Below are 10,226 nucleotides of genomic sequence, written 5' to 3'. Positions count from 1 at the left end.
GGCTGAGCTGAGCTCTTGCGTTAAGGGCTGATGTTTCAGGTCGCTCTGAAACGCACGGGCACGCTCAGATTGTCTCGACCGAGGGCTGGCGCAATCACTGACCTTCAGTTCAGTGCAGGAACTATCATGCCAGGGTGCCAGGCCATTCTGCACCCCAAGGAACCTCGTCAGCTGCGTTTTCAGGCTGCAGGCGCCTTCTCGCCTTCTATCTCCCAGTCGTTGCGGGGTGGGTGGGAGGCGAGGCAGGGAGGGGGCAACGCCCCCTGTGCAATCAGAAAACATTCGCAAAGCTGTGTGAGCTCTTGACCTAGCTAGGCCATGCAGCAGGAGAGGGGATGTATCAACCCCGTGTGTGAGAAGATAGGGGAGAATCACTGTGCTTTGGGCTAGGGGGAAATAGATGCAGTGCAGGGAACCACCACAAGTCTATGCACCACTTAAGGCAGGAGCTAGTAAATGACGCACAGACCTAGCCCTGGCTCTCTGCAATGGGGTGAACTTCATCCTACCTACAAAGCAATGCTGCTGGCCGCAGGCCCGTGGGAGCCAGGAAGTGGAATACCACGGATTCACTCTGGGTTACCAGCAGCCTCAGCGGATCCAAAGTTAAAGAAGCGACGCTTTGCTCTTCCTCTGCGTGTTCCTTCACAGCCGTGTTCATTTCACCACCCTGGGCCCCGGCCCCTGGACTGCCCTGAGAGCATTAGCCGCTTCTGCTGCCACGCACACTGACTGGGAACACATCCGTGTGCTGTCCATGGTTACAAACCATCAACAAGCCAAATGAAAACCACTGCAGTCCCCAGGGACTCTGCTAACCAAATAGGCGGGCTTGTTTGGTTACTATGGTCCCAGCTGCAGGACAGCCGGGGAAGGGAAATGTCCCTTGTCCCTGCAGTTTGTTGCTCCCAAGATTTGTGTGTCTGTTGCAATTTGCCAGCACTGGAAACTAACCAAGCTGCCGTGACTCGTTTCTGTGTAGCAAGGCCTTTGGCAAGACAGCCCGGGCCCCAAATACATCGATTTCTGGAGCTCTGGTGAAAATAATACAAGCAGGTGAAGAAAGAGAGAGAAGGCTGCAAGGAGCAATGTCATCCTTTCGTCCAGGAGCATGGAAAATCCCGCTCTAGAGAAAGGGGATGACAAAGCAGCTGGGATTTAAGGCTTTAATGCAGCCCAAGGACCTCTGGATCACGATCTCCATCCATGCATGACAGCGTAGAGGCTGGAGCTGGTGAGTACTGTTTCTAAGGGTGGCAGGGTTAAATGTGGACTGCATCCTACCTGTAAAGCAAGTCCTGGGTGACAGCCCCTGGAATATGGCCCTGGGGGACCCACAACCGCCGTTAACTTCATTGATCGAGAGAAGGGGCCACAGCACAGCAAGGAAACTGGGCCAATGTCAGCACAACGTGCGTGTGGATGCCACGGTGGAGGGGGTCAGTCTGGAGAGGCTAGAATAGCTGAACGGCCACAGGTCAGAGCTGGGGGAGCCCCTAGCCGGGAAGAGATCAGGGTTGAGGTGCAGTGGCAGAGCAGGACAGGAAGAGCAGCGGGTCCTGCAGGCGGGCGGGCATTCTGGGAAAACATCTGGGAGGGAAAGGGGCTTGTTGTCCATCACTGGCGGGACGCAGGGGGAGTACGGCCAATGAGGATCCAAACACCCGCAGCCGGTTTTCTACCCACCGTGGGCAGCGGTTCTTCAGTGAGCAGTGGCAGCACCTGCAGGCGGAAAGGTCTGGTGCAATAAACTGACAGTCCCGTAGGGAACGGCCCCTCGCGTTTGGCCTGGAAAGCCGCCCCCACGATAGGATCCGGGCAGCTCGCACACCCCGCTCCTCATCCATCTCTGACATCTAGAACTGGGCAGGCTGCTGGGGTGACAGGTCCGGGAGGCACTGCCTGGTCCCCTGTGTATAAGGGGTTAACCTCAGCTCAGCTGTGGATGGAGACTCAGGGGGAGGTCTATAAATTGGCTGCAGAGAGGCACTTGGGCCCCCCCTGGGCTGAACTCCAGCCTGGAGGAGAGACGTTTCTAGGGTTTTTGTCTGTCGTGTGGCTACTGTGTGTGTGTTTTGATTTCTGGAGGTAAGCCGGGCCCCGGGAGGGAAACCCTCGGCGCTACACCTGGGCTCTGCTTGTGCTGAGTCACTCCACCGGCTCCCAGCTGGGCTGAAGAGTCAGGCCCTGCCAAAAGCCGCCTGTGCTCACTGTCTACCCCCTGGAGAGTCAGGCCCCACTAGAGAGCGGAGCCTCCCTGCGCCGCGCAGCCGAGCGGTTACAGACCCGGGGCGCCGGTGCCACGCCAGGCAGCCCGGTGAGCGTCAAGCAGGTTGAGACGCCGGCGCGCTGGGCCTGACCAAGCTGCGCTTCACATCGGACCCAGCGTGGGGGGGGAAGGAGGCTGTGAGCCACCATCCTGCTTCCCTGCTCCGAGGGCTACCCCGGGACCGAGCTCGTCCCTGGTATCACTTAGAGCAGCCTCAGGGACTAAAACAAGACTCAGAACTCTTGAGCCGGGATTGACGTGGGGCAGGGGAAGCTCTCCAGAGGTGCTGAAGTGGTTTAGGAGCCCAGGCCCCACTGAAAATCAACGGGACCCGTGTTCCTAAGTGATTAAGGTGCTTTTGAAAATCCCACCTTTGGGAACTGAGCTTTGGGCTCCTGCCTCTGCAGACCTCAGCCCTAGATCAGCAAGTGTCCCATTCAGCTGGTGCGGGGAGGAGGCCCGACCGTCTGGGCTAGTTGTCTGCGATTAAATGTCCACCGGCAAGTAACCAATCATGTCCCCAAACACAGGGCCGGGGGGTCTGAAGCTGTAACATTGTCAGCACCAAGGGGGATTTCTCCAGCGTTCAGCTAGTCTTTGGCTCCCGTTTACCTTTGTCCAGCGCTGATTTCCCTTGCATTTCACGGGATGACAGACTTAATCCGGGTACTCACAGCAGGTCCGAAGCCCAAGCTACGGACAAAACGCACAACCACGGGGGATGAAGAGCTGCTGGGATAGCGGGGGTCTGTTCAGCTAGCTCACCGCAGTCTGCCTGTGCCAGCCAGTGGACATCCGCTGTAAAGAGTCGAAGGAATCGCAGGCTCAGCGCAGGAAGGGTGCAGGGCATCTTAGTTACTCACTGCGTTTCTTTCAAGCTGGGCGGGCAGGCAGGTGAACCCCATGGGAACCAACGCGAGCGCCTGATTCATCCATCACCAGCATCAGTGTAACTCCAGTGACTTCCATGGCGTCCCTCCTGATTTACACCAGGGCAGGTGAGAGGAGAAGCAGGCCCGGGTAATCAGAGGACAGGCACGTCTACGATTCCATTTGGCAGCCTTCTTCTGCCGGCCGCACCTGACCTGAAACTTGCAAGACACAGAACCACCTTTCATGGGTCTGTCCCACATTTCGTGACCCCTGTGTTAACTCTCAGAGTCCTGGCCCAGCGTCAGAGCATGATGATGTCACACAAATGCTACTGCAAGAGGACATCATGAAACCATTCATTGATCTGACCCCTCAGAGAGAAGATCCGGGACTCATGATGCAGCCTGAATGCCCAGGGAGGCTCTTGATCCCTCCATCTTTAACGAGTCAGCTGTGTGGGCTGTAGTGTCTTTATCCGAACCCAGGCTCTGTGCATGCCAGGAACATGACCGAGAGACGGAGCTCACTGTAACACTGCCCTCATGAGCCGGACTTGGCCGTAGGTCCTTCAGAGCCCTCCCATGTCTTCCTGTCTCCTTGTCTGGTGAGCCAGTTCTATTTGCCATTCAGTTATCCACCTACCGTCCCTCCACGGATGGGTCTCTCTTCTCAGAAGAAGCTGTTGGCTACCGTGCTTCAAAGCAGGGCTCAGGGACGCTGACAGAGCTGAGAGGGCCAGGGATCAGGTCTGCAACAGCAGTGGGGGCTTTGGATCAGGGTTCAGAGTTGTGCTGGGCAGTGGGAGTTTTCACATCTGCTCACACTCTGCCTGGCTTTGGTGAGCGTGATCAGAGCTTCACTTCCATGAACCCTGGAATTCCCCTCCCCAGAGACCCTGAAGATTGGTAGGAGGCTCCAGATTTCAACAGAGTTCCCCCCCACCCCCCATCAGTTTAAAAAGTTCATGTAATTGTTTGAAGATGTTTACTAAGCAAACACGTCACCCTGTCTATGAAGGGTGCAGTTTGCAGAGAGTTGATCAATGATTAACCGTGGGATATGCGCATGTTACAGACATGAGCAGTCCGTGCTAGCTGGGTCTCTCCACGTCAGTAGAAGGTGCTATAGATAATTATAAGCAGCCTACTAGATTCTGTTACAACGACTGATTAACCACTTATTACAACTTTATTAACCATTTATTAACCCTTTATGAAGTATTTCTCCGGGTATCCTTAGTAGAAAGGGTGACGGCTCTATGGCCCGAGAAAATAATCAATCCAAGCCCTCAGGCAACCCAACAATAACTATCTGGTGCCTGCACTTCTTTGCTAATGTTCACTGAGCCGCCCCAAAATCCGGCCCAGCCAGCGGGCTCCTTGGAAAATCTGGAATGGGGAACGGAAGGAGGATTTTTGGGAAGCTCCTGTCTCTGCATTCAGGGAAGAGCTTGTGCTGGGAGGAGCCCGGACTCAGCTGCTCCTACCCGTGTGCGGGGAGAAGGGACAAGAGAGAGGCTTTATGAAGAGAAACTGCTTCTGCAGAGGAGGCCGGTGGTCCAGGTTCAGGGGGCCTGGCAGGCTGCACCCTAGTGAAGAGTCAAAGAGGGGGGGTGGAGGCAGCTGGCAGCAGCACAGGCTGTGGGGACACAATGTCCTCTGGTGGGAGGCAGGGCTGTTTACACACACACACCCCAGCCCCTCCGCTTGCTGCTGTACATGGAAATGTATGGCCCAGGCCCAGGCCTTAAGATGCTTATTCCCCACCCCTGTGTAGCCCCCCAAACCACAAGACTGTCTGCTCTGCCCTTACCGTACTTGGCTAGGGACTCGGCCCTCACGTCTGCTGGCCGCGGTTTTCATGAAAAGCCGCATGTCCCAATTGCACACCTAATCTGCACGTGCATTTGCTCCTGCTGCGCGTGCATTTGCAGCCACCCGCCCTATCATCTGAGCAGCTAGTCACTTGCACATGTCACTAGACCCCGTTTTTGTCTCCAGCATGTAAGGGCAGCCCCACAAACCCTGGCTGATTAAAACCCCTCTGGGACTCTTGGATGAAAAGGCCAAGCCCCAGATTGAACCTGCCTTTACAGGGGGATGAAAAACGTTTGCGACCCAAGCTCCAAACAACGCTGAAGCTCTTACAGGCAGTGCCAGGCGAGGGGGCAGCTTTGGCGGAGGGTTCTGCTGGCGTCTGCTAGCCAGGCGCAGGGCCCCCAAGAGGCAGGCTCCACGCAAGGTGGAGGAGGTTTGCATTGGCCCAAGATGTCTGCAAGGTCCCTTCTGCTCGGAGCACCTGGAAGTGGCCAGCAATGCGTGGAGGGGTGAGGCCAGGGGATGGGCTGAAACAACACTTCCTTGGGCAGCCTCGGCTGATGGGATCCCATGTGCAGTGTAAAGCTGCCCTCCCAGAGAGGGCTCCGTTCTCGTCCAGCTGAGGGTCCCGTCCCGGAGTCATCGCACGGGCCCAAAGCTGAGTCTCCATCGTGCTTACGCCGCCACAGGCACTGCTGAGAGCACGGCAGTGGCAGGGCAGTCGCCGAATCCTGAACTCAGGACGGGCCAAGAAGAAGCTGGCTTCCCGGTAACGGGCTTTGTGCGGGATCTGAGCCCTGATATTGGTGGCGGCGGCGGGGGAGGGCAGCGGTTCACCCACTTCTGGCTGTCTAAATGTGGCGGCTGCGTGTGCATTGACTACGCTGGCCGAGAGCTCTGCCCCGCACGGCCGCCCCCGAGATCCTGCCTTCCCCTCCTGAAGAGCTCCGCGTCAGAGACGGTGTCCCAGTGGTGGGATGGCAGCTCCACGTTGCAGCAGAAGCTGTTCCTCTGGCTGGGAGGAGCAGGGCTGCCTTAAACATCAGAGGCTCAGCCAGCAAAGCAAACCAGCTGAGCACGGGCATAGCAGGGAGTGGTTACAAAAGCAAGTCCCGTCTTGCGCTGGTGTGAGCCCAGACGGGGAGGGAGCTGCTCTGAGACTTGATTCCCTCTTTGCAGCAGTCTGTCTCCTTCTGTTTTACAAACGAATCCCTGCCTGACGTGCACAACTCCCCTCAGCCTTCACCTCCGCCGCTAGGATCACAACAGAGCAGCTTGAAACTAGCGTCTGAGCCTGTTCCTCTCCGATTCTCTCCTCCGCTTGGGCCAGATTCTCCTGCCAGCTTTGCCGGTGCGATTCCCGTTGGCCTGAGTGGCGTTACTTTCAGTTCAACACACTGTGACCGAGGGCAGATCGTGCGCCTGCGTTTGCACGCTGATTCGCTCGTGTGTGGGGGGCTCACGCCTGCTGGGGCAGGCTCCTGAGCGATGCACCCTGCTTGGTTAATGTCGGGCTGCTCACGTGTGATGCAGCTGCACCCCCTTGTTTGTTACTGTGGGGCAGGCATTAATATCTGTATTATGATTGCATCTCGGGGCCCCAATGAGCTCAGCAGCCTATTGTGCTAGCATCTGCCCTGGAGAACTTACAATCTAGATAAGGGGAAGGGGCTTGCCAGCCATCCCGCAGCCGATCAGTAGCTGAGAGAGAGCGAGAGCCAGTTCTTCACCCTTTCGGCAAGACCACATCAGGCTTTTCTCTCCGCGGAGGGGTGTTCACGAAGAGGCGATCGCTGTTGTCGTAGGGTTCGTGAGAAATCTGGGCTGGAGGCATGGCACTGATCCCCCTCCCCTCCCCCCCGGTGAAGCGTTCACTGTGCCTTTAGTTATCTGGCTGCTCCTTCGGCTGACGTTAATAGAGGCTTTACATGTGGATCGGGGGACAGAATTAGCTCTTGAAAAGGGCCTAGAAATATTCATTTGGGGGGAAGGAAGTTAAGGCTGAGTTCCTTTGCTGGTCCTATGCAGCGTCCACTCCTCTGGGGGAGGTACAGTGGGTGATGAGGGGTTCTGTGGCAGCAGGGAACCGCCTGGAGTCCTGAACTGTTCATTTCTACAATAGCAAGCCGCACGTTAGGCAGTGAAGGGGTAGAATTTTTTATTAAGACAGTGAATGTCTGGGCTTAGGTCCTAGCTGGATTCCAGTGCAACATACTTTAAGGAAGTTCTTTGCGGGAATTTCCTTGTTTGCTTTGTTTTTTTTTCTTAATTGAGCACCTAAAGTTTCCACTGGTTTGGCTTATAAGTTCTGCAGGGGGTGAGCTCTGCTCTGACAGATCTTAGGAGGCCCACCCAAGTGGGATCCCTTGCCTGGAGACATAAGCAAGTCCATAAGATGCCTGTGTCTCTGCTCGCCTATGTGGTTGTTACATCAGTGTCTGAGACACCTTCGTGTACAAAGGGCTCCAGGCGTAAATAAAGAGCTCATGAAAATGCAAAACTACACAGGCTACAAACGACATTAACCAGGGTCATTTTCTGTGTTACTCAGCGGTAGCCCCTAGAGGCACCAACCAAGGATCAAGGCACGCTGCAGACGAGCGGTGTAGAGACGGTGTAGAGACAGTGCACTGGATTTACATCATCCCTGGCTGGTGCCTCCTAGCAGAGTTCTCCCGTCATTCACAGGATCTGCGGAGGATCCCTAAGGAACGCCACGCAGCCCTTCGTGTACAAAGCAGTGATAGAGGCTTATTCAGCCCTCTCCCACGGGGCAACAGTTTGGTTCCCGTGGGATGAATAAGCAAAGATGAGCTATGGGTTCTCACTGCCAGCTTCCCGGGGCCTGAGTGCTCATAACAACGGCTCTGTCTGGAGCTGCTCGTGGGCTCAATCCCACACAGTGAGTAAATCTGCTTGTGTGTCTCTTGGAGTGTGTTTGCTGGGGCAGCGGGCCGCTGCCGGAGGGGCGCTCTGCCCTTTTCCAACGACAGAGAGAGCCCAGAGGTGCCGTTCTCACCTCGCTCAGAGATGGCTTTGCAAGGGACGCTCTTGGGCAGCACAGGCCTGACCTGGGGGGAGCTAAACCTCCCGCTCTATGCCCTGGTGATCGCCAATCCCTGTTCAGGAGCAGTCGAATAGCTACTGCGGCTGCCCAGCCCCGTGCCATACCTGACAGTGGCGGGGGGAGAAGGATGCGTGGGAGATCGTGTCTCCCTGGACTTTGCACTTTAAGGGACCTGAAGAATCTGAGTAAGACAGTGGGGGGCTGGCAGTAACCTTTGGGGTCCTGGGTGGGGTAGGGAGCAGGCTACAGAGCTTGCTGCAGCGTTGCCAAGCATTTAAAAATCATGAGTCAGGCCCCCAAAATCATGTGATTGGCTGAAATATCATCATTATTGTTGTTGTTTTAAAAAAATCGATGGGGGGTGGTTCTTCTTCTTTGCTCTTTGGTTTCTGAGTCTTTAGGGTGCAGTCCTCCAGGTCACCTTTTCAAGCTTTTCTCTGAATTCTACGGGTTAGAAACTTCCTTTGCCTAATAAAGGCTGAGATTCCCACCTAATCACTTGTCTCCAGGTGCTGGGGCTTGAAGAAAAATGAGAACTATTGAAATCTAGCAACAAACTCATGAGAGTTTGTAACACTGGTGCTGCTCTCCCTAGACTTTGTGTTTTCTTTTGGCTTAATTTGAATTTCTGGATTTAAATGCCCCTCTGAAGGGGGTTCTGCTGCCCAAACATTGCAGCATTATATTAGCATGAGACCTACAGCATGAAACTGACTGGTCTGGTCTTGTGTGAAGTGAATCAAGTGCAAAATGTGAAGTGCATTCAAACACGCATTCTGTGTGTGTGTGCGTGTATTGAGGGGAAGGATGGTCCAGTGGTTAGAGCACTGGCCAAGGATTGGGGTCAAGTCCCTGCTCTGCCACTGACATTCTTTGCGGCCGTGGTTGAGTCACTCAGCTATCTGTAAAATGGGGCAATAGCCCCGGAAGTTGCAAGGAGAAATACATTACAGGTTGGGAGGGGGCTCAGATGCTCTGGTGATGGGGGGCCACCTTAGATCGAGGGGCTCTCCCCTGGCATATGTATGAGCTACATACCCCTAGAGCTCTGTCAAACTACCCGTTGGTGCTTGTTTGAGATTCAAGCCCTGAGCTGTGTGAGACATTTAGGGCACTTCAGAGAGTTACAAGCAATTTCATGCCCGCCTCCTCAGACTGGCCAACATCACCCCAACAGTGACAGTTTGACCCGCGGTTCTTTCTGAATGACCTCCCGTGCATTGTCCACTGACCTCCTTTCGCTCACCCCACCGGCTGGCTTGGGCCAGTGGGGGCATTTGCAAGGATGAAATTTGGGCGGCTGGGAGGAGGAAGGGAGAGAGAATAGCGTACACCGAAAAGGCAGGAAACATGGCAACAAAAAACGACCTAATGTTCCCCTTTCTGTGAATCCAGTGAAAAGATGATTTATTTGTGTGTTTATTCTCCCTTCCCTGCAGGGGCTGGGATGTTTCGCCCAGCTGCGACTGCCATTCGCCGTTTGCTCTGCCCGTTTCAGAGATCCGGTTCCAAGGGCAAGTGACCAATATTGGACAGGAGCAGGGCGTTTCAACCTGTACTGTGCAGGTGTATACACTGCTTGGGACAGGTTGCAAACGTCCTGGTGTGTTTCTCCGCAGCTCCCTGAGCTTTGTTTCTGGGTGGGGACTTTGTGCACGCAGGTAGCTGGCCCTGCGTTGGACAGGCTGGCTTGCAAACGAACCTTTTGTCTTTGCCAACAAATTGCCTGCCCATCCGGAGAGGAAAGGGCTCGTTTTAGCCGAGGAGGAGACCAAAGAGAAGCAGCAAACTGGGAAAAATCTCCTTGTCTCTCTGTTTTGTCTACGAGCCTTTCTGTGCAGAGAGGGATCGCTGCCCTTTGACAATGGCAGGAATTGACTCTTTGCAAACTGCCTGGCTCCCTCTGGACAGCAGGTGGCAGCAAATCCAGGCTAACCCCAGAGTCGCCCCTACTTTATCCAATGCGCCTCCTACACGTTTTAATCCAGGGTAACTCCACTGATGTCAGCGGCCTCACTCCTGATGGACAGGGCGTGAGTAAGAGGAGACTCAGCCCGTGATCTCTAGCATGGAGGCAGTACCTTTGTCTAGGCAGCCCTTGGTTTCACGGAGATGTTACAGACGTGAGGTATCTCATCTCTGGGGTGAGCCTCCGGGATGTCCCCACAGCACCACACTGACCCCCAGCAGAGACGTAGCC

General features: G+C 55.2%; 1 protein-coding gene across 1 annotated transcript in view; it reads left to right on the top strand.

The window, feature by feature from the left end:
- Positions 1-1,183: 1,183 nt before the first annotated feature.
- The window catches only part of LARP1 (La ribonucleoprotein 1, translational regulator), a 106,798-nt gene continuing 97,755 nt past the window's right edge, over positions 1,184-10,226 (top strand). Inside the window, exon 1 of the mRNA XM_067566282.1 lies at positions 1,184-1,234. Within this exon, the coding sequence (XP_067422383.1) occupies positions 1,207-1,234 (28 nt within the window). The 5' untranslated portion in view covers positions 1,184-1,206. The remainder of the gene's footprint in view (positions 1,235-10,226) is intronic.

This window comes from Emydura macquarii, unplaced genomic scaffold (genome assembly GCF_026122565.2).
Source record: "Emydura macquarii macquarii isolate MOO-44397 ecotype Brisbane River unplaced genomic scaffold, CSIRO-AGI_Emac_v2 contig_2768, whole genome shotgun sequence".
Lineage (NCBI taxonomy): Eukaryota > Metazoa > Chordata > Testudines > Chelidae > Emydura > Emydura macquarii.
The sequence above is the reverse complement of the archived record's forward strand: the minus strand, read 5'-3'. Positions and strand labels throughout refer to the sequence as shown.